Here is a 24,296-nt window from a genome sequence, read left to right as displayed (position 1 = left end):
CACCTTTTAGTCCGAGGAGGCTCACAATTTAGTATCATTTAGCAATTTGACATGACGCTGTGCCTGGGGTTTAAAAGCCCTCCTGCCCTTGTCTCCTCCCACTGCTTTCCCTGTCCTCTCCCGCCCCTCCTTTACCCCACACAAAGGCCTGCTGGATCACCGCGAGCAGGTTGAATTGGGAAGTGGCCCGGGTGCTCTCTCTCTCTCTCTCTCTCTCTCTCTCTCTCTCTCTCTCTCTCTCTCTCTCTCTCTCTCTCTCTCTCTCTCTCTCTCTCTCTCTCTCTCTCTCTCTCTCTCGCGCTCTCTCCTCTCCTCTCTCTCTCTCTTGCTGTCTCACTCTGTCTCCTCTTTCCTGTCTCTTCACTGACTCCTTTGGTGGGTCTACCTTTGTTTTTTCTACCGATGGTAACACGGGGTTGTGCGAGGAAGGCTCTGGCGCTGTGGGCTAACATTGCACATCAACAGGTCTGGAGACAGAGAGAGAGAGAGAGAGAGAGAGAGAGAGAGAGAGAGAGAGGGAGGGAGAGGGAGTGAGAGAGTGAGCAAGAAAGGGACAGAGGCTGAGGGCGAGTGGGATCTGGGCGTCCAGCTCTCCTGCATTTGGGGCTGAAGGGCTGTAAATCCACCGGCTTTATTTACTGCCTCTCGGACTTATGAATGTTAAGATATTTGACGCCACCCCTGGCCCCATAATTCCCCAGGCCCGAAGACTTTTGGCAGGGGTTTTGAGTTTCGACGTATAATTACGAGTAGTTTAAAAAAGAACAAAAGCGGGGGGGGAGATGCAGCACCTCAGCATCAACTGCTCTGTTTGGAGTGAATGGAAAAAATACTTCTTAAACCCTCAGCAATTCTGCTACAAAATGGTCGAAAGGCATTGTGTGTTTGAAACAATGGCTTCCCCCCCTTTTGTTGCGTTGGTATTGTCAAGTCAGTATCTCTTATGCTGCGGTTGATGCACTTTTTTTTTTTCAGAAAATTAATTCCATCTTCACTTTCCGACCGGATGACCTCTGCCTCTTCTATCTTATTTCGGATGAGGGGAGGGGTGAACGGCGAATTTTATTGTTAAGACTTAACGTAATGAACATCCAGTTTAGCTGCAAAATTCCTTCCGTCAGCCTGAACGCGACGCCTCTTTTTGTGCTCACGTGAACACTGTACCGTGTTCCCTGTATAACAGTAGACAATATCTTGCATTATTATTTTTTAAACACGTTAGCAGCATAAACATAACAATGGTAAATCTATGGATTACGTGTGTTCTGCCTCTCTTAAATGGATTTTGGCTGCGAGGAGAGGAAAGATGGTTTAATGCGGATTTAAAGGATAGGGCCCACACCTTATCAAATTGGCTTTACATGTTAATGGGGCCTAATTGGTATCCGCGGGGGGTTTGTGGCGCTCCGCGGCCACATTTGGTGCCCCTGCCCGCAGAACTCGCTCTGAATTTTCGCTGGAAGGTTGCGCTCCTTTTGTCTTGCAAATCACTTTTGTTTACAAAGTATGGCGGAAGCAAGCACTCGCGCTCTCGCTCTCCCTCCCACTACTCTCCCTCTCTCTCTCGCCTCTTTCTCGTTCTCTCTCTCGTTCTCTCTCTCTCTCTTTCTGCTTTTCCATCGCTGTTTCTCTCATCCCAGGCAAGGAGAGGGGAAAGAAAAGGTCCTTATTTTTCTGTGAGTCGATAAACAGTCATAAAGAAGCACAATCTGTTTTGGATTTGTGGAGTTAAGTTAAGGGGGGTTGTGGGGTGGGGGGAGGAGGAGGAGGAGAGAAAAGTTTGGCACCATTAAACTAAAATTGGGGCCTGCTAGACATTAGTGGCACACAGCACATTCTCGAAGCTTAATTAGTCCGAACTGTAATTGTTCATGGTCTGCCAATAGGAGTAATGCTCAGGAAAAGTGGAGTTGCACTAAATCGGCCCGGGGTTTTTAAAACAATAAATCACTCGCATATTTGTGCTGTGATTCAGATGGAGGCTCGACCTCTCCCATCTCGACATGTGGTAAATTGTAAAGTCAATGAATCGCAGATGTAGGGGATGGGAGGGGGAGCTGGGCCGGGGGGGGGGTTACTGACAGGGGGAAGAGGGACTACAGTAAGGTTTTGTTATTGCCTGGTGAATGAATGGAAAAAGATTTGTGCTGTAAATATTTACTGAGATATATTTTCCTCTTGCAGGCAGGGCTTAATTATCTAACGCTGATGATGTTGGCAGGCTGAGCTGTGAGAAAGCTTAAGAATGCACCTCGATCTGTCATTCCGTTTGAAACACCAAGCAGGCGAAGAAGAAGAAAAAAAAAAACCCCAGTCAGTCCAACACGTTTTGTGGGCGTGTTTCTAATTAGATTTTTAACTAGTGCGAAGGGAGTAGTGGCTCCCTAGTGGTAGTGGGAGTGGGGTTCGGGTGTAGCAGGCTTTCCACTGCACAATCAACTCTGGTTTAGAGCTGGGCCTTTTTTTTTTTTCCTCACAATAATTAAATAATTGACAGTTTTTTTGTGCGCGTGTATGTGCGTGTGTGTGTGTGTGTGGATGAAGTAACTCAATCAATCCGATATGCATTGTCTGTTATGGATGGCTCGTTGGATGTTACAGGTTAAGAGGAGTATTGAATATGTTCCAGTGTATCGCAGTATATTTTCATTCTCCTTGCAGAGCGTGGCTGGTACAGCAAATTGTTCTTAGGATGGGTAAATCCAGCCTAGCCTTGCCCCTCTCTACCAGTGAGCTAGTATACACTATGCTTTTTTTTCTCTCTCAGGAGGGAAAAAAAACTGCATTAGCTTAGCAGCTGTGCACTGGTACCCCCACACCCCCACCACCCCCACTTCCCACCCCTCGCTCCCTTTTTCTCCCATGCATTTCTATAGAGCTCAACACAAAGATGGTACTGTACATCTGGAATGCAACTTTTGTCATCTGTTAAATATAGGCTAGTTGTGCTCCTGGCCCACGGGGCTTGGGGCTCCCTGAAACATGGAAATCAAATTATTATGTGTCTCTTGGTGTGTGTGTGTGTGTGTGTGTGTGTGTGTGTGTGTGTGTGTGTGTGTGTGTGTGTGTGTGTGTGTGTGTGTGCATGCTTTTCGTCTCCAGATAAATTTGCCTCCTTGCGTTCAGTGTGCTGTCTTCTGGTTTTGTTTGTATCAAGTGCATTTAGCCCTCTTAACTTGGTTGGGGTCAATTCACGTTTCCATTTAAAAACCAGTTATTAGAGTGTGTAATAGTAGAAATGTAAACTGCTATTTGTTAATCATAGCGTTCTCAATCATTTCACTCTAGATACAGTTTTCAGCTTAAGTGAAAATGAACATAGCCCAAACCTGCTGCCGAGATCTGACAGTACTTTGAAATTCAGGGTTTCTTGACTCATAAAAGGAAGCTCCAGCAGGACTGCATCGTTCCATTCATCTCTGTTAAGTGGCCATAGTACAAGTACACATATTGGCAAAAGCGGCTGAATGTTGGTTTCCTCTAACCTTGCAGAAAATGGCCTTCTCTCAGATAGAGCTCAACAAAAAGAAATTATTTGGGGGGGAAAATGATACAATGCTCAAACGAGCAGGTTGTTATTGATTTTAAGATTTTAGGAGTCGTCTATTTAAGTTGAGCTGGAAGTTGAAATGATAACTGGCTGTACCGGATGATTTAATGGATTGGACCGTGCAGTTAAACGTTTATGGATTATGGTTAAGTGGAGATGTGAGCTAATATTCAGACATATAGGTATTTGTAGGAAGTGTGTTGGTCACAAAGAAAAAATCATTTGAAGCACCACTTCCTTAGTGGGCTATTTCAGACATCCTGTTTAGATGATTATCTTCATATGTTTTGCCTTGTGGTGTCATGAATGTGTTTTAGAGGTGCATCTTTGAGGGTTTTAATCATACTGTTGTAACTCCTGTATCCCTGTGCTTGAAGATCCACTCTTGTGTGTGTGTGTGTGTGTGTGTGTGTGTGTGTGTGTTTGTGTGTCGTCGCCCCCCCCCCCCCGTTGCCTAAACGTGCATATTTCTGTAAGCCCATTCATAATGGGCCCCGAGCTCTCCATGAACCAAAGGAGTTCACCACTGTAGTGGGAGGGAATGCATGAGGCGGGAGGGGGCAGAGAAAAGCGGGAAATGTGTCTAGGTCTGTGTGTGTGTGTGTGTGTGTGTGTGTGTGTGTGTGTGTGTGCGCGCGTGCGTGTGTGCCTGTGTGAGTGTGTGTGTGTGTGTTGAGTGTGTATGTGTGGGGGAGGAGGGTCTCACAAAGGCCGTCTGAATAGAGCGCATAATTGCTGTTAATGCCGGGGCAATGAGAGCAGCGACAGTTCCTGGTTAGATGTCCAAACAATAGTGCCCCTAGGCTTCTCATTTATCTTTCCTTTAAAAAAAAAACAAAAAAAAAAAAACAGGGATTTGAACCAAGAGAAAGAAGCTTTTTTTTTGGGGGGGGGGAGTTTCAGTTTATTGCCGTGCTTGACAGACAGGCAGTGTGTGTGGCTTTTGCCTGTTGCTGAATCAAACTGTTTCCTCTTAATATTGCCCCTCTCACATCCCTGCCCTGTCATCAAGAAACAAAAAGAAGGTTGCCTTAAAGGTTGTGGGTGAGAGTGCTGCTGTGTGACACTGGAGGAATGGTGGTGGTGCCGGCTTGCTGTTTAGATTGTGGAGTGTGTTTGGGCAAGGTCAAAGTGCACCGTGGCTGACGTGCTTTTAGTTGAGGAAGGAGCTTCTCCTCTCACCCCTTTTACAACGGCTGATAGTGAGTGCTTGAGTTTCTATTTTTCCCCCCTCCCCCATTTGGGCACGCACGTGTGTGTGTGTGTGTGTGTGTGTGTGTGTGTGTGTGTGTGTGTGAGGAAAGGAGGTGCGGCGCTGCCATCACAGCTCTTAATGATCATGTCGGGCTAGATAATGACTAGCTGTGCCAGTGTGCAGTGAACACCTGTGGTAAGCCAGCTTTTTATGGACGTGGCCGAATGCTCTGGAACGTTTCACAGAAGAAGAATCTCATTCATGCTCGCTTCCCCCCCCCCCCCCCCCATTTTCTACGCTAATAATCATACAGCAGTGGTGGAATACGTGTAAGGTTCACATGTTAACCTTAACATCTCCATTATACAACTGTGCAATCACTTTTCAGCTTTTTTCTCTCCCTGCATCTAAAAGAAACAAAATGGCGTACATTGCCATTGGCCATAAATTAGAAAATCATTTGAGCTCCTGTGGTGCGTATACTTCACATATAGTGTGCTTCATTTATATCAGAAACACTGGCCATTTTAAAGGTTGGTTACTTCAGTTGGAAAAAAAAGGCCAGTGTTTGTGTACTGCCTTGTGTGTACAAAGTTTGTGTATTCAGTCCTCATTTATTCAAGGGACTTTCTTTATTTAGATAATCTATTCAAAATGGCTCTGATGGGAAGGAGGCACTTTGTGTGTCTTAAACGCATTATTGAGGAGTGAAAGGTCATAGAACTCCAGTCCATATATTTTTAATCTTTTAATTAAACTTTTAATTGTGGAAGGATAAGCTCCAAGGAGAGAGTGTGTGTTGTGTGTGTGTGTGTGTGTGTGTGTGCGTGCTCGCATGTGCGCATGCATGCATGTGTATGTGTGTGTGTGTATGCGTGTGCGCGTGTGTGTTGTGTGCGTGTTAAGCAAGCTGAAAGGGTGCACTAATTAGGTGATAGTCTGCTTGTTTTCTGTTTAAGGTGGTGGATTCATAGCTGCCTGCAAAAGGTGAGGGAGGTTTCACAGCTCGGGCAGAGATAAATTCATCTACTAATCTGTGGATTATCGTAGGATTTGGAACAAAATGTTGGCCAGATTATTGTATCTTTTAAAAAAAATGCGCAAGGCTAATAAAATCTAAGCCCTTTACACTGACACGCAATGTGAAGCAGCATGAGTTTTTTTCCCCTTCGGTCCAGTGCAAGAAAGATTAAGAGGATTTTTCTCAATGTGAGTTCTGCAAGAAAGCCCATTTGCCTATTTATGAGACAATATTGTTATTGCCTGTCTTTACCCCACCCTAAAAGAAAGTTTTCAGTTTTAGTACAGTTACGGTCAAATTTCATGTGAGTGGCTCATCACGTCCACATGTGGTCTAACCACATATGGACGTGATTTTCAGTGCCAATGGAAAACCAGAAATGGTATGGATTTTCAATTCAATGGAAAGTTCTTTCTATATCATTCCTAAATGGAATATACATCAATAAAATTACTTATGATAACCACCTAATCATACAAAAATATTTTCAATCGTAAAAACTGAACAGTGATAACATAACACTTTAACAGGCTGGATCCTCTTTATTTGACTCATACATTCAATGGGAAACATGAAGATGATGACTTCTGAAGCAAACATCTGAATAGACTTTGTATTGTACTTGCAGTTTTAGGCAAAAGCGACAAGAGCCCCCCCCCCCCCCGAGTGCATTCATTCCACGCCAGTGAGAAGGCCGTGTGTCAGGACTGTTTTGGGTCACTTCCAAAAGTGGACAAATTGACTCACGGCACTGAGTGGAGTGTCAATTGCTTTCCTCCCTAAGGGGTCAGGCTGGCTTGTTTGGACAACTGTCCGAAGGTGAGAGAAGTGGCCTTCACCGTCCAAGCCAGAGGTGACTTGACTTAACACAAGGGACCGACGGAGAACCCAAAAGAACTGACCTGCCAGCACACACGCAGAGGAAATTTGGCACTGTTGAGGCGGAAAACAATGCAATCTAGTCACCCTGAAATTGCTATTTGATTGAAATAATGACCTGCAGGTCACTATTGTCAGTGACTCTGATGATGTCCATGACTCAGGCAATGACATGGGACAGGAAGCGGTAATTGTGGCCTTCCTGAAATAACACAAGTTGGAATTGAGTGGTGATGTCATGTATCTTGGTTTTTAATGAGATGTGAAAGGTTTAAAATAAAAACAACAACAACAAAAATACAAACATCCAAAATAAACAGACAGAATGAAGTGCAGACTTAGGAAGATAAATACAAATCCCAAAGAAAGTACAAGAAAAACAGGCAAGTTGTGGAGACTCAAAGGCGAGGGAGTAAGCTTCAGCGAAAGAGAATGTCATGACCAAGAGAGTTTGGCTGTTGTATCTTAGAGTTTCATTTAATGCTGTAAGTAAATGGAGACGGCAACAGAACAGACACAAACAGAAGTGGCGGGGGACGACAGACAGCCAAAACATACACAGGCACTGTCTTCGGTTCAGCTCACTAGATATAGGGTTTATTGAGGTAGGATTACTGCCACCTAATCATGATTCAGCTCAAATGCCTTGAGTGAAATGAATCTCTCTTGTGATTAAAGTCATGGGCTTTATTTTATCCATTTCAATAAACCTTGGACCCGGCATGGTCGACTTAACTTTCTGATTTACGTTGTTAGCGGAAATAGTTAACAAAACCCTAGACTGTTGTCACCATGCGGGGGTGGCCTCTGTGTCATGTGGTGCACATCACTGTGCCCTTTAGAACCAGGAAGCGCCACATCTTACTTTTACTGCCTCATCTATCTTTATTGGTGGTTGCATTTAGCATATTTCAAATATCAATAAAGATAAATGTCTCGCTGTGTCATAACAGGTGGCTTCAAGCAGTGCAATTTCGGTTCAGAAACTTAACCTGTTTCGACTCCTGAGATGATTTGATTCTTCAATAGCTAATCTCCCTTTTGCAGGGGTTTAGCTCATAAGCATTAGAGTGGCCTGTTTGAAGGTGATGTAGTGTTTATAATGGGGCACAGCCCATTTTCCAATATCTGTAAGGTCCCCTTCTTTGTTCTGGTCAGCCAAAGCTAATCTCATGGAGTTCCCACCCATCCTGGAAGCCCTGGAAATTTATAGAACCGTTTTCTAGTGATGGAAAACACCTGGAAAATGACAAATTGATTAAATGTTGTGGAAACATTAGAAGTCATTGAAGATTGTAAAGTTAAGTTAAACAGTCTTATTTTACCCATTGAAATCACACATTTTTAGCCATATTTCTATCCAGTGAGATTGCACATCAGTGCTTAAAGTTTGGGGGGTATGCTGGGTGACTAGGGGTGGGTCAATATGAAAATTGAATGTCACGATTATCCTGGCCAAAATAATTGCAATTCACGATATTATCTCGATAATCATCAAATTATGATTAAAACTCTTAAAATGGCACTAAAACATACTGGAATCACTTTACTTTACATTTTGTTAAAAAACAAATATTTTTATTGCGTCACAGATAGGACATCTTTTTTAGTGAACATCCTTCAGCCATGATGACAGGCTTTTAGGGTTTTTTGAATGACTGGAAAGGTGCGGGCTCCCTCTTGTGGCAATCTAATCTTAACTAAAATGGAAGGAATGTCTGTATGTACTATGTCTGTCCTTTGGTTTTCTCGACAACCATTCATCAGATCATCTTCACGCTTGGCGGGTGTATTGCTGAGTACCCAAGGAAGTGCAGTGTCGAGTGTGAAGTTGTTTGGATGCGTGGTCCTCGAGAAAGCTGCAAGCAGTAAAGTTTTCAGCTAAGTTAGTAATAAAACATTGAATCACTGCTTCTACTTCTTCACTTCCCATGGAGTCGTCGAGTGGAAACACGAACAGTACCACTCTGCTATTGCAACCCACATTGTGGTCAGAGGGAAGATTATACCCATAGTCCTTCAGGCGTCGAGTGTGAAATTGTTTTGATGAGCGGTTCTCGTGAAAGCTGCAAGCAGCAATGTCGGAGGCCAAGCAATCAGCCCTTTGCAAACAGGCACATTTTGAATGGACACTGCACTAGTTCAAAATAAATCAGGAAATCAGTATAGGACCGTACATTAGCAAGCTAGACAACTTTTTCAAGTCGCTCATGTGAGGATATTCATGATTATCCCCATTTATGATTATCCCGATAATGGAAATTCACTATGATCAACTTTTCGTAAGTGTTTTTTATTGTGACCTGTGATAAAATTGTATATCGACCCATCCCTTTGGGTGGACAACTAAAAGTTACATAGTCCATTCAGAGACTGTTGAGGCTTCCACTGATTAATATCACTGTCCCTGAGCAACGGCAGTCATGTCCATATTCAAGGCAAAGTCATGGATAATATCGTTTAAGGTTCTAGAAAAGGATCACCTGAAAAGAGTTGGAACCCTGATGTAAGGCAGGCAAGCCGTTTGGTAAGGTTGCAGTAGGCCCGGGCCCGGGCAGAGGAATTCTCTGTGTGCTGTTTAAACAGTGACTCGTCAGAGCAACGGGAAGGAAGTCCCTGCATGTTTACATAGTTGAATTGTCCTTTGGGCCCCCGGGAGTCTAATGCACTACTGTTCAAACATTCACAAGTGTGGAGATGACCCCCACTGATGCCGGTGTTCACTGTTCTGCTATCACCACACCTCCTCGTGGTGTGTGTCTGTGTCAGAGAATATGTGTCGCTGCTCATAGGCTCAATTCACTTCTCTGTTGTGAGCATTTGTCTCTTCTACCTGGATCAGTTTGGATGATTGATACCAAAGTATTAGAGGGCCCAATTTATCTCACTAAGAAGGAGGGGAAGGGGGACAAGAATGACTAGAGGAAGAGATATACAGACTGATGGAGGAAGAGGGCCGTATTACTATAACCAAGGTCTTGCTTAAAAAGGAGCCAGACATTGACACACGGCGGAGTCGTCAAGCTAATTGTTGTTTGAATTACCTGTTATGATCCTATGACAAATCTCTCAAACTCTTGCCGCTAGAGCGGAAAATGTAGCCGGGGATTGGCATGATGTTAGCGAGTGTGTAAACCTTGCTTCAACAAGATGGATAAATGCAATTATTGGGCAGACCTGGAGAGGAGAAAATCCATTTAAAGCCTGTAAAGCTAAGCAGGGGCCGTGGGTAATTCATTTGGCCAATTTATGGATGATGTACGAGTGTCAGGGCACATTAGTCAGGCTTGGAGAGAGTTGGGCTGAGGTGAGAGGGTGAGTGTTGTTTTAGGAGATGGCAGCTGAGTAAGGGCTTGATGTGGAGATGCACCGGAGTAGCAGACCACTCACTTTAGGAGCTTATTCTGCCCTCCCTCCTCTCCTCTTCCTTCAGTTTCAGTGGACAATACAAATGGAGCTGGGACAGGGAAATGACAAAAAGATGCACTGAGTCGAGGGGAGCAGGATTGCTTTGCAAATGAGGCGGGGAGAGGTGGCTGTGGTCTGCTGGGCGACAGAGTGAGCACCACCAGCATCTCTATACCCAGTGCTCAATCAAGCCCTGTCCACTACTATTGGCACTGCTTGACTTGCCCCCCTACCCCCACAAACACACACGCACGCACACACGCATGCCTGAGAAAGCTGCCGTAGTACTTTTTGAGGTATAAGGCTGGTCTTTTTTTTTTTTACTTCCTTTTCAATACTTGGCAGTGGGATGCTCACCTGAGAAATATTAGCACATTGGCCTGAGAGAAATTTTCCAGCTTTGTGTAAGGGGAAAAAAAAAAGGAGAGTTGAGGTTCAAGTTCTGTCAAATCATTTTTTAGGGCCTGTAACCTCTGCATTTTTTTTTTATTGCCATGTATCTTGATTTCCAAGCCTAACTCCTCAAAGCATGAGCAGAAAACATAGCTTTAATTAAAAACGTGTCACAGTTCATTTTGTGCTTGTCTATAGTGTTTATATGTTGTAGCAGTGCTGAGACTCATACAATTGAATTACACACACAGTCTGACCCCGATACTCTCTCTGAACTCGGATGTGTTTCAGATTGAGTTTCAATTGTAGTGAAGATGCTTTCACTCTCGGCGGCCTTGACAAACTCACCTGAGACTTTCCTCATTGGCCTACTCTCACCATTATCTCTTTTACACTTTTCTTGTATTCTGTGACACTCCTTTTGGGTTGTTTTTCTGTCGGGCTTCTTATACGGGGCATATCGATTTGTGTTTATCGTCTCTTGCACGTCATCTAGAGTTTACAGCTCTGCTCTGCTTAGTCTGTTACACAGCCATTGTCTCGCCGGAGCAAAAACCACTCAACAGTTACGCAAGCTGAGCGGTATGCAAAAACAGTGGTTTGAACAGAGCCAGGCGGGTGAGAGGCGTTGAGGGAAGCTTCGGTTTACAGCTCCAAGCCACAGCCGGAATCAGGGCAGGGCTTGGTATCAGAGAAAGAGAGACATGATAGGCTAAGATCTCTCTCACCATGATACCGATGCTTTTTAAGTGGTTGGGATCACACTTAAGTGCCTCTTGGTTCGGTAGATGTGGGCTGCTTGTATGTGTGTGTTTGTGTTCTGTATTAGAGGCTGTGCACGTGTGTGTGTGCGTGCGCGCGCGTGTGTGTGTTAGCGTTTGTCACCTGACCGCCAGGCAGCCGGTCTCAGGAAACCAGAGTCGGTGTGAATACTGGGGCTTGTTGAAGACAGGTGCCAGCACCGTTGTCCCTGCCTGCCGCACAGCAGCTGGGGTAGGGGTTGTGAGCCCCCACGGTCATTGTGGTCGTTGTGTTGGACATTGAGGAAAAGGCATCAGCTAGAATTCCTTTCTGTTTATATTGGTAGGAGATCAGTAGGGCAAGCTTTAGCGCGGCCCTTGGATGCTCCATGCTGGGAATAAGTTCCCTTGCAACATCTGTTAATATTAATAAACAGGCACTGAAATGTTCACTGGAGTCTGAATTAATCTGTATTTAGGCATCCTTTAAACTTTTTCATGCTGGGATCACTGAGATCCAAAATGAATAAATTCAGCCTCACCCTGAGTTTCATTAAAGCATGCTTGTGCGCTTGTCATGTAGGGGCCTACCAGAAATGAGCCATTTAGTAACGCCACTTCATAGGATTTGGAGCTGTTTATTTTAGAGCTGACATAATGGTCTTGGATAGGGGCTAAAGTAGAGCTGGGCAATGATTCAACATCCATCACTTATCGTCTTTCAGTGGTATTGCATCAGGATAAATTTCAGATATTGTCACATCATGAGGCAATTTTGTTGTCGAGATTATTGATGAGAAGAAGAATCTGTTATCTAAAATTTCTCACAAGATGAAGTCTGCAATATTTGAGAGAGTATTAGCTGAAAACCAGTTTTGGTTTGATATCAATACTTTACCAAACAGTTCAATGTGATGAACTCCACTTGGATTCTCGAGTATAGTATTTTTGCACGTGTAAGCAGATCTCATGATGTATGTCGATAACGTGAAAAATTCCCCATGATTATTCTGATAATTTTTTGCTGTATCGCCCAAGTCTCCCCACCGCTTGATTAACATTGATGTACTTTAGCCACAGAATGTTCCCTCCTATTCTAGAGGGCAACATCTGCGGTATTACACAGTAGTGCAGTCTCTTTCTCAAGTACAGCCACTGTACAACTGGAAAGTAGAACAGGAAACGGCCCCCGCCCCCCCGATGTGCCTGGGAGCCCTTCCCCTTAGTCTCTTGAGCTTTCTAGGGGGACGTTCAGTGGACATTTTTACTTCTTATTTTCTGCCTTTGCCTTTGGGATCATTCTGGCCTTTCCTTTCCCAAAAACCCCGTACAGTAGGGTGGAGCAACATGTCGTTTCAGCATCGGCATTGCGACGCACATATTTGCAAAAGTCAGGCAGATTGGGCCCATTAGTCACAGTATCCTGAAACTTTTTTAACTGCTTGATAGAAAATGACAACTAGCAACGTCGTTTGAAAGAGGTTTGTAGTTCAGTTTATTAAAAACCACCCAGGAAACTGATGTATACTGTAGCTACTGTTTGTTTCTCTTATTTTGGTCATTTAAAAGACGTTTGCAATTTAAGAGGGTAGTATTTTTGCAATAAAATGTCCATTTTTTTTCTTCACCTTAATTCCCTTAAGTGATATTGCAGCTGTAAGTGTATTGTAATATTGAAAACTTGAGGACTGTGATATGAAGTCTCCTGTAATCTCCTGAATCCCTTTTAGACACCACCCTTCCTTCACTCGTTCATAGACCAACCTCATTCTCTAAGGATAAGCAAAGTGCATAATAGATATTGTGTTGCTCATGGACTAGCCTGGATTGATGGGTGAGTGTTAACGGAACACAATATTCTCATGTTGAGTCAACCAGGGTGTTGGCCTTATTCCCCCCTCTAAAATCACCCTAATCATTCCTGGAGGGATTGTTCCTTCCCCCCCAAACCGAGCTAGTGACGTTATAAAGCTGCATATATCTGGTGAAATTATGTAACTTCTTTTCTGTATTGCAATATAAATATAACAAAAACATTGCAATGTCAACATTTTTTTCCAGTGCAGTTCATCCCTACTATACAATTAAAAAAAATGTATATCTAGCCATCATCTTGTCCTGTCCCTCTGCTCCCTCCTTCCCAGTCACTCACACACCCTCCTGGGAGAACAACTGCTGGCTGCTTTCTATAGGCCAGAGGAATTCCTCACCCCGACTCAAAGAAAAAAAATGGCTTGGAAGTCTTCTATATGCTCCCGCGGATCATTTTACAGCCTTGGACGTGCCACTCAACACAACTGTTCCCATTTAGTGAGAGGCTGCCAGTCTTATTAGGGTCGCTGGAGGGACAAATGTTTTCACAGCTATTATATATGGCTGCAGACATGACCAGGTTAAAAAAATGATTTAATCTAGTGATCCACTAGACGCAACCTGTATATCCCTTTCCTACAGTGCTGATATAGCATGTGGTGGCCCATTAAAATGGAGATAAAAACATGAACGTCTACTGTTACTGTACAGTGTGCAGTCATGTGGCCACAGAAAGGGGAAACCTTTGTCTGGCATTGCTAACTGATGGCTAGAGCAGACTTATAATGCACCCTACCACCCTGAGTTGGCTCCTTCTGTCTTAGGAAAGACACAGAAGGCAATCGTTAAACATGACACCCACGGGTGCAACTGGGTAGCCGTCCAATCTGGAAAAGATATATAACCTATGACCCAGTCAGCTGGAGACTTTGTAGTAATACGGGCAGCTGCATTTTATCTCTCAGCTAGACCCAAAGTCCATGGCTCAGGTATTCATGGTAACAATAGTGGTCCAGCTAAAGGATTGCCTGTGCCACTGGAAAGTGGAATAGAGATGACCTACCCGCTTAACTGTGGTTGCGCTGTATGACAGTATATACCATGAGACAGTAGATATTTGTCTGCATGTAGAGATCTGTCTGTACCGTTTCCCTTTGTAATGTCTTGTGCTTTGTCACAAATCTGCAGGCAGGACTGCTTTACAGCAGTATTGGCTTTATGTGATTTGGGCAGAACTGCTTTATGTGATCTTCTTATTGAGAGCAACATGTAGGAGAATGGAAAAGTCATAAATGCAGAACAGGCCACCTCCCAAATGACGATGAGGGTGAAGAACTCATCGCTTAAATTTTGTATCACCTCTGTGGTATGGACCTGGTTAAAGTTTAGAAAATGTGATACCGAAAAGAAAATTATACTCCATATTTTCTTATGTGACGGTCATCACTGGTGGAGGAAGTGCCAGCAACCTCTTCTACAATGTATAGATGAAACCGTAAACCCTTTCTTTGTTGAAATTCCAGAATAGGGCGGTCTAATAGCGGTCTATTCCGTTGCCTAACAACACGGGGATTGCCAGTTTGAATCCCGTGTTACTTCTGGCTTGGTCGGGCGTCTCTACAGACACAATTGGCTGTGTCTGCGGGTGGAAAGCCGTATGTGGGTGTGTGTCCTGGTCACTGCACTAGCGCCTCCCCTGGTCGGTCGGGGCACCTGTTCGGGGGGAAGGGGAACTGGGGGGAATAGTGTGATCCTCCCACGCGCTACGTCCCCCTGGCAAAACTACTCACTGTCAGGTGAAAAGAAGCGGCTGGCAACTCAACATGTATCGGAGGAGGTATGTGGTAGTCTGCAGCCCTCCCCGGGTTGGCAGAGGGGCTGGAGCAGCGACCAGGACGACTTGGAAGAGTAGGGTAATTGGCCGGATACAATTGGGTAGAATAAGGGGGGGGGATCCCAAGGAAAAAAAAAATTCCAGAATAAGTACTACATCCTGATATATAACATTATCATAGCATAAATAAATGTCATATACCATGATAAAGGTTTTTTGCCTTACCACCCACCCCTACACTGAAGTCATTGCTGATGTGTTGTAGTCATTGTTATTGAGATCCATGCAGTTCATTTAATCTTATCAAGAGGACCAGTTGTGTCAAATCAATGACAGGCCGAGAACAGACTTGCTAACAATCGATGTTGAATGGACATCAAAACTCAGGGTTGGGTTTGAAGTGAGTCTTGTTTCTTGGCCGGCTAGCCTGACGGATGGAGGGAGCTGTGTAGGCCAGAGATTGAGATGCTGTGGTCGTAGACACTGGGAAAGTCAACCTCTAATTGTTCACAGAAGCTATTGGCAGGAATAGCAGAGAAATGACGAGTGAAACATCAACGAGGGCAGATGCTGAGAGAAGAGCGCTCGCTCTCGCTCGTTTGGGCTTTTTCAGGAAGAGAGCATGGAGATAATTCCAAAAGACAAACTGATCATGGCGAGAGAAAAAAAGAAGAAGTGGAAAACCATAGTCTTTTTTTTCCCTGGCTCGTTTTTTTTAAGAAACGACACTTTCTTCACGTTTTAAATTGGCCCCGTCATGTGGTTTCCTCAACTAGGCTGTCAGAGCTGACTCACTCCCTCTCCATGTTTTGTACCCGATTTGGGTTTGGGGTTAAAAATAAGGGTCTGTTTTCTCTGGCACTGATCACTGTGGTATTAAAGACCCAATTCCCCCCCCCCCCCCAACGCAAAAGCAGTTATATGCTTGTATTCTTCACGCCTTTTTGATCTCGGTCACACATGCTTGGCATGAGGCAGATCTGCTTCTCTGTTCTACCATTGCCACGACCCCGTGCTCATATAACCCCCCTCCCCCCACTTGTAGCACAAATCCTGTTTTGTGCCGTTGTTTGTGTGCCATAATGTAGCAAATAACATCAGTAATGATTCATTTGGGCATGAAGTAATTGAGAGGCGGCTTGCTTGCCATCTGTCTGGTGAGATTACTGTTTTCTGTGTAATTAAACGTGTGACCCCGCGGTCGGCGTGGGAGGTGCCAGTGGGCACTGGCCAATAAAGGGCCAGGTCCATCTTATTTGAAGGCGGGGGGGGGGACACGGAGACGAGGGGCAAGAACGTTGTTGTGTGTTTGTCACAGTTTAGCCCGGCCGCTAAAGATGGAGCGCGGCCAACATGAGTCGAGCTTGAGTGGCAATCTCCTTTACATGGATGCGTCTTGCGTGTAAATATATTCACATACACAAGCATAAGAATTGGCCCATGTTAAAGCCCAAATCCCCCAGCCTCACTCAATTTGGCGAGGCAATAGGAGCCCTGCCAAAGTCAGAGTGATCCCTGTGTGCATGCTGTGTAACCGGGAGAGGGCAGAGAGGCAGGGGCCACAGCGTGTTTGTGTGTGTTTGTGTGTGTGTGCGCGCGTGGGTTGGCAGGGGGTTGTGATGGGCTGAATAAGGTCTGCTGTTTTAACTCTGATTTCACATGCGGTTTTGTTTAGACTCCTGAGGTTCAGTTTCCCTTGGACAGTGTCCAGAGACTACAAGGCCTGCTTCTCCTCAGCTCTCCTGCGAAGCCGACGTGAAGGGCCCTGCATGGCTCCGCAATTGGATTTCAAACCTGATTTGGTTGTTGTGTGCCATAAACAGGACATTAAAAACAAGGAGATGGGGAGCTAATGAGTCTTTCTGCATGCAAGTGTGTTAGCCTGTGTGTGTGTTTTTTTTTTCTGACGCGTTTGTGTGTGTGTTTGTGTTTGAGAAAGAGAGAGAGAGAGACTGTTTGTGTGGTGTACATGCTGTGTTCTCTGCATCCTCCTTTTGTGGTTCAAAAGAGGAACCAAAACGACCGAAAGAACCAAGAGTTGATCTCATTCTATATATACTCATGCAGCGCGGGCGCACACACACACACACGCACAGATTCAAAGATAGGATGCGCAACTGAAAAAGACATCAGAATCATTTACTTAGTGTGGGCTGGATGGTGTCTCGCAATACTTCCGCCCAGAGCTTGAAAAAAAAAAAACAAAAACTTACAGTTCCCCCAAACAGAAATATCCATTTTAATTACTATGGCTGCGCTGTGGTGTGGCCGCAGTACCGCTGGCAGGACCCGGGTGAGGTGGCACCGGTCACCGGGGATGAGGACAAGGTCTGGGCCGGCCTCCAAGGAAATTACAGGGTGTTGCAGGGGGTGGGACGTTGAAACTGAAGACTGCCTCCACTCCCTGCTATCATCCTAGACAGCTACTTCTCCCCAGCATGCTCCTCTTTGTTTCATCTTCCCCCTCTGGACGTACTTGCCAAGGTACTCCCATGCAGCATCCTCCTTTTGTTCCGTGGTGTTTTTCAGAGTTATTAAGTTTTAGCTCGTCAGTGTTCCAGATGACACACCTGTGTAGTGTTAGTTGGCCAGAACACGGGGGTGGGGGGTGGGAAATCAGATTTCTTTCGTAATTTTTTTTTTCTTCACTTGTTTTGTTTTTGTTTGAGCGGCTGCACCACTTGAGGCAGGCCTTCAAGTCGAATGTTTTAACTCGCTACCTTTCTTTTCCCACATCGTCCTTTATTTCTTATTTTCTCTTACTTCTGTTCTCTCTGGAACCTCTGAGGCTATCCTCTCCATCTCTCTCTCTCTCTCTCTCTCTCTCTCTCTCTCTCTCTCTCTCTCTCTCTCTCTCTCTCTCTCTCTCTCTCTCTCTCTCTCTCTCTCTCTCTCTCTCTCTCTCTCTCGTTCCCTTCCCCCCATCTCCCACTCCTCTCCATTCTCAGTATGTGCTCTGATTACCTCTCCAAACTGGCAATAAGTTGATTGCTTTACAGAGATGATGTAAGCCCCTGCCCTAGGGTACATCAGGTTGGATTTCTCTCGCTTTATCTCGTAAAGCCTAAATTAACAGCTGGTTTGGTTGGAGTTCTCCTGGATCTGACTAAAGGATTAGGCTCGGTTCTCATGCGAGTCAATCCGGTTTGATTTATTGCAGGTCTATCAAAAAAGATCAATGGGAGTCCTTTTGAAAGTAAATCCTTAATCGCTCTTTGCACTTACGTGTCATCATTGTGAATTTTTTCTCTTTCCCCTTCTCCTTGCTTGCTCTGTCTCTGTCTCTGTCTCTGTCTCTGTCTCTGTCTCTGTCTCTCTCTCTCTCTCTCTCTCTCTCTCTCTCTCTCTCTCTCTCTCTCTCTCTCTCTCTCTCTCTCTCTCTCTCTCTCTCTCTCTCTCTCTCTCTCTCCCACTCTCACTTTCTCACTCCCTCATTTTTATTCTCTCCTTTCAACACGAGCCCTGTCTGCCTCCCTTTTCTCCCTCCTCTTGCTAACCCCTCCTGCCCGCCTCCAACCCGAGGATGGTATCTGCTCATGTCGATGGTATCATGGTCAAAGTGCATGGTGGATTCTTCTGTCCTCTCATTAGACGTCCATCAGGGCACGGTGCTCCCAGGTCTGGCTTCAAAGGAAACAATCGCCATTCTTCAACAATATCTCTTTATATATATACATATGTATATGTATATATATGTGTGTGTGTGTGTGTGTGTGTGTGTGTGTTGTAGGGATAGCAGCCATGATACTGAGCAGTTGTCTGCATGTCTCTCAAACACCACTGAAATTGTGTGTGGATGTGTCTGCCGGGGATCTCACTATTGGACAATCCGGGAATGTGAAAACTACAGCCTGTACCTCCTGGTTCGCCGTAACCTTTGGTGGGCTACTTACAGCTCTTATAGAAAATGCCAACAAGTGCCATATAAAGATGGTAATTGACGGTGACATAACTGGCGGACACTTCACTGCGCAATTTCAGCAGCATTTCAGGGATACACAAGAGACTGCTTAGCATTATGGCTGCCAATGGAGTGTTATCCCTACATCATACTGTGTGTGTGTGTGTGTGTGTGTGTGTGTGTGTGTGTGTGTGTGTGTGTGTGTGTGTGTGTGTGTGTGTGTGTGTGTGCGTGTATGCTCACAGAGAGAGAGAGGTGATGTTGAATATCATGATTGTTTCCCTTCAACAACACTTTAGGTCCAGTCATCACACCCCCAAATGAGAACGCTACCCCACTTTTCTGTGCATCGGGTCCGTCAGTCAGCTGCTGCAGATGAGGAGGGATGCTGGCTCAGTTGAAGAATTCATGCATTGTATCGCTACAGTGTAGTGCTGGACTGTCCTGTGAGAGCACCTTGCGGGAGCGGATAAGGGTACGTTTCCTTGGTTTGGCGGTGATGATGGCGCGTTACGTGACGACGTGTCCACATTTGCAAACCTTGGCAGGGGCACGTCGGTTTCCTCTCCGCACAGCTGTGCAGCACAGAACTACACGGGGACCCGCTGGCTACGTGCTCCAGCTCCCCTCCCAAGCTTAGAAAGTCAGAAACAAGAGCCGCAAAGGGGACATAACTTCTCTCCACCTCTCCTATCCATCCACATGCCTCCCTGAGGTGTCCTCTGTCTCACATAACTATGGAGTTGTCAAGTGATTTTTCCATTTTTAAAATTTTTTTTAAATTTTTTTATTCCCCCCCCCCAATGCCTAAGTGGGCATGGTAGTGGGATGAAGCATGGAGCCAATCAATGTCATGTTCAGGTGTGTCCTGGCAGGCTTGGGGAGCAGGCTGGCAGACTTGGGGTTGGAAGTGTAGGAGGGGCTGCAGTGGGGCTGGGGGCAGGGGGTGGGGTGGAGGGTGGCGGTGGGAGGATGAGATTGATGGGGTACGTGGGAAGGAAGGGCTCGCTGTCAGCCAGCTGGACCTCTTAATCCCATAGCCTTGGGGAAAGGGTGTGTATGAGGGAGTGTGTGTGTTTTCACATGCTCTTGTGTGTATGTTTGTGTGTGCGGACTGTGTTCATCTCTACTAGAGTTTTGTCAATTTTAGCACACCTCTGTTCCACACTTCTGCCCAGCTGAGCCCACTACGCCAATGCTTGTGTGTGTGTGTTTGTATGTGTGTATGTGTGTGTGTGTGTTTCTTAGTGTTTGTGCAGAGACGACCAGGATTTTGTGCACACTGTGTTTACTGTAGTCCTCACTTTATGTCGAGACGACACTGCCTCTCACCCCCTTGATGTTGGAGAGGTGCAGGGGGTGGAGGGGGTGGTTGGGAGGAGGCGTCCCCCATTGGCGGTTGGGGGATTGGGGGGAAGGGCAACAAACACTGCCAGTGCCCCCACCCCACCCCTACCCTACCCTACCCTACCCTACCCTGCTCTACCCCCCCTGCCTTCATCCTCGGCCCTCTTGGTATCAAACGAATGCCTATTCTATGATGCTCGTGCACGTGTCGGCCGTAACGCGCGCACAAATACAAATGGGTTTCATTTCGTTTCCTACTGTAATGGAGCAGGTCAGCCGATTGCATCATCCCTTGTCATTCATTAGAGGCACACAGACTATTTAGGCTCATTCCATGCAGCCCTGCGAACGAACGCCACCTCTCTCTCGCTCTCTCTCTCCCTGCCTCGCTCTCTCTATTTTGGCGTAGACTTTTGCATATATCACAGGCTGGCAGGCTAAGAGCCTGGGACTTCCCCACGCCACACTCCAAGCCTTTGATCCTTTGCTTTGGAGGTAACATCAAAAGGAGAGGCATAGAAAGGCAGCTACTACTGTGAAGTTCAATGTTCAACTTGATGGCTTGGCTGAGGGCTTTTTTTCCTCTCTCCTCCCCCCCTCCTCCTCCTCCCGCTGCTCCCTCGCTCCCTTCGCTGCATCCCTCAGCTGACAAAAACACACAGTTTGTAGCCAAGGCTTCTCCCCCCCCCCCCCCAATTTCACCTCCATAGACACTATATGGCACAAAAAGCCCCTCTCAACCAAAAAATACCCCAAAACAAACCTCATAGATATAAAGATTGTGTACACGAAGTCTTTGTCATTTCTCTTTGACACTGTGGTAAAGGGGTGCAGGATGCAGTTTAAGCGCCCACCCCCCCATCACCACCACCGCTCACTCTCGCTTTCTCTCACTCTCTCTCTCTCTCTTCCTCTCTATGGATAACACGGAGCTGCCCATATTGCAGCTGGTTGCATCAATGCCAAGCCAGGCCCATGGTGGCGCCGGCATTGGATAGGTTAGCAGGAGGCGAAAAGAGCGCACTTCCATATTGTTTTCTGTTTGACATATGGGGGAGCCACCTGCCTCTCTCTCCTCCATCTCTTGCAGATCTGAAAGAGAGAGAGGAAGTGTCGGGACGTGTTAAATGGCGGAGGAACCCCCACCCCCCCACCCCCATTCTTTTTGTTGATACAGAGCACATTAGGCTCGCTTAGCATTCATCCATCAGAAAACAACAAGCGATTTCATGTGAACGTTTAGCCATCTTCCTCTCTCTGAGTTTTAAAACCTCTCCTGTGGAAAGATTTACTGAATTAAGAAGATGTCAGGTAAAAACATGCAATCTGGGTCAGCGCTAGCCTATGGTGGGGTACAGCTAGCTGTGTTTAAACGTCACCAACTTTGGTAAGGAGATCCAAAAAGCCGGGGAGCTCCACTAAATGTCTTCTTCTCTTTTATGAGCATCCCTGTCTGACTGTGCCAATTAGTAAAGGCGTGTGGCCTGCTTTTCTTCTCTCAGTCGCTCCCTCTCCTCCTCCATAGATAGACAGACACACACTTTTAGCTCTCTCTCTCTCTCTCTGTTTCTCTCTTTCTCTCTCTCCATCCCAATCTTACACACATTGCTGCACACACCCACACCAACTATCATTAGCTTAGTGTGCGGGGAGGCAGGCGATTCTAGTCTCTCTCTCTCTCTCTCTCTCTCTCCTACCTTATCTCCATGTCAATCACAGCGTGTGTGAAACATCAGTTGTAATGATCTCCATCCAGCCTGTCTGTGCGTGTTAGCGCCTAGCTCACCTCGCCCCCGGAGCAAGCCGTTCCCCAGCTAATAGATGCAAAATTAAGCTGATCAATAGATGGCCTCAGCTCATTATTGATGTGTTATCGCGGCGTGGGATTTCAAATGGGTGGGTGGGGGTGTTTTAGATAGGCCTAGTTGCGAGGCAAGAGAATTCAGTTGTCTGCTGTAAATGGGTCTGGCTACTTCTTATTTCAACCTCATAGTGATATATTTACTGAGTCTAATTCATTCTTGCCCAATCAGCTGCACCTGGTGGTTAAAATAAACACTGGAGACTTCCCTGATCTGCCCTTGTTTTCCATCAGACCGCTCTTTATTTTTCCATCGGTAGAGAGTAATCATCTGCTCAATGGAAGGAAATGAGATGGGGACTTTGTAAAACACCATATTAAAGATTCATCAATAATTGGCTAGTGTGCCTGTGTTGTTGTTGTGGGGAGGGGAGATGAGGGGATGGACCCGGACTGATCATGTGATTGAGCTAAGCGGTAATTAACCGCAAGAGGTGTGTGTTTGCATGCGAGCATCTCTGTGTGTGTTCTGTGCAAGCATGTGCAATTTTGTGTGTGTGTGTGTGTGTGTGTGTGTGTGTGTGTGTGTGTGTGTGTGTGTGTGTGTGAATTTACTCACGCCTCTGTGTGTCAGTGGCAGGGAGGGGGTTGGGGGTGCTGGTGGGGTTGTTGGAGGCAGTACAGAGGGCAGGAGGGTGACGTCAGTGGAAGAGTTGATTTGGAGGTGAGCGCGAGGGGGCATCTGGTCAGGTTATTGAGGGACAGGAGGGTGTGTGTGTTGGGGGGGGGGGGGGCACCCACACTGGTCTAAGCCATGCAGCAGCTTCCCCTGACCCTCCTTAGGTCTTATCGTCATGGAAGCATCTCTCATTTTAATGAGCGCCAATGACTGAACCCTCTTTACTTATTTATTCATTAAGCCACCATGGCAAAGCAGTGGTGCCCCACTCTGTGTGTGTGTGTGTGTGTGTGTGTTTGTGCTTGCGTTTGCATGTGTGCAATTATCTGAACAGTTCTGTTTTTTTTTTAATTCTACACCCTGAAGTACATACCACACCATCTAGTCTAAATTAGCACGAGGCTAAATCCGTGGTATAGGTTATTGGTGTAAGGTTAAAGCTAATTGAACCCAGAATGGATGGCTTAAAGTTGATGAATTAAGTCTGGAGGTTGGGCTGAACAACCCCAACCGGAAATCACAGTGTTTGAGATTTTGGCTGAACCCCCCCCCCCCCAAAAATATCCAGCGTAGGCCTCAGATTTACTCTGGGAGCAGGCCTGAATATGGAGGGTGTACTGCTTCAAGGTGTATGTGTGAATGAGGGAGAGAGGGGAGAAAGAACACGTGACACGTAAGTTGGTTTGTATGAGTCTTTTGCAGAACTTAATTGCGTGCTTCTATGTGTGTGTCTGCTGTGTTTTGCGCGACCCTTTTTAATCGATGAATATGCGTGGGTGGAAGTGAGTGACGGTTTTCTTGTGTTTTCAGCGTAGAGCGTCGGAAGTCTTTGTAAGCCCTGAGTGTGTACACACTTTCTTCCCTCTGAGGCATGTTTCATAGCTTCCTTATATCCAGTCTGCCGTTTAACTAATTCATAGTGAACGCTCGCTGAACAAAACCAGACTTCCAACATCAAGGGCAGCGTTCAGCTCTCCTCCAGCACAATACCAAACACAGAGCTCTCCAGCAGAACGTGGGCGCCTCAATCAGCTTACTTCCCTCCTTCAGCAGCGGTCCCTGAGCTGCCGCTCACCTTTTTAACTCTCCACTCTGCTCCCCTAGCCCTGCTCCCTGCAAACAAAGGTAAGCATGTAGAGTTTGTGCGCGTTGCCCAACCTCCCCTCCTACCACCCCAGGCATGGCCCTTGCGTAAGAGGCTCAGACACACCTAGGCCCGCAGACGTGCCTGCCTAGCTCAGCACAGACTCTAAGTAGGTCAGTGAGTGCAAAATACCAACCGGGAAGGTCCTGGACGTGACCCTGAGCCTGCCAAGCCACCAACCCCACTCCCTGTTAGCAACAGCCTCACTGTGGACTGACCCTGCTATGGAAAATGACTGAAGTTGAACAGAAAATCAGTGATTAGATCCAAATTTTTGTGTCTTAACACCTTGAAGATGGCACGATTAAGCCTTTAGCAACGTTCTTTTTATTTGCAACTGAGTAATGTGTTTTCTTAGCAAGTGCGAGGGTGTGGTTTAGTCCTCATTAACCTTTGTGAGCTCACTTTTGAATGACAAGTACAAGCAAGGGTTGTGATGATGTGATCTGATACGCTCTTTGTTAATGACTGTGTCTGATGACCAGAGTATTGTGGGAAAAATTTGGGTTGAGAGACGCCGAACTAGGCAGTGCAGTTCTACCACTGATAATTGCATGATAATTGACGTATTAAGGAAGTTAGAAAGCGTTAG

At 45.9% G+C, this 24,296-nt stretch overlaps 1 protein-coding gene across 6 annotated transcripts in view; it reads left to right on the top strand.

Moving 5' to 3' along the window:
• The window catches only part of tcf7l2 (transcription factor 7 like 2), a 56,084-nt gene that overhangs the window by 3,968 nt on the left and 27,820 nt on the right, over positions 1-24,296 (top strand). For all 6 annotated transcript variants that reach the window (XM_056297632.1, XM_056297631.1, XM_056297630.1 and 3 more), the window contains exons 4-6: positions 14,187-14,205; positions 15,395-15,429; positions 22,114-22,125. In XM_056297632.1, coding sequence (XP_056153607.1) covers positions 14,187-14,205; positions 15,395-15,429; positions 22,114-22,125 — 66 coding nt within the window. The remainder of the gene's footprint in view (positions 1-14,186; positions 14,206-15,394; positions 15,430-22,113; positions 22,126-24,296) is intronic.

This window comes from Lampris incognitus, chromosome 17, assembly GCF_029633865.1.
Source record: "Lampris incognitus isolate fLamInc1 chromosome 17, fLamInc1.hap2, whole genome shotgun sequence".
In the NCBI taxonomy this organism is placed as follows: Eukaryota; Metazoa; Chordata; class Actinopteri; order Lampriformes; family Lampridae; genus Lampris; species Lampris incognitus.
The sequence above is the reverse complement of the archived record's forward strand: the minus strand, read 5'-3'. Positions and strand labels throughout refer to the sequence as shown.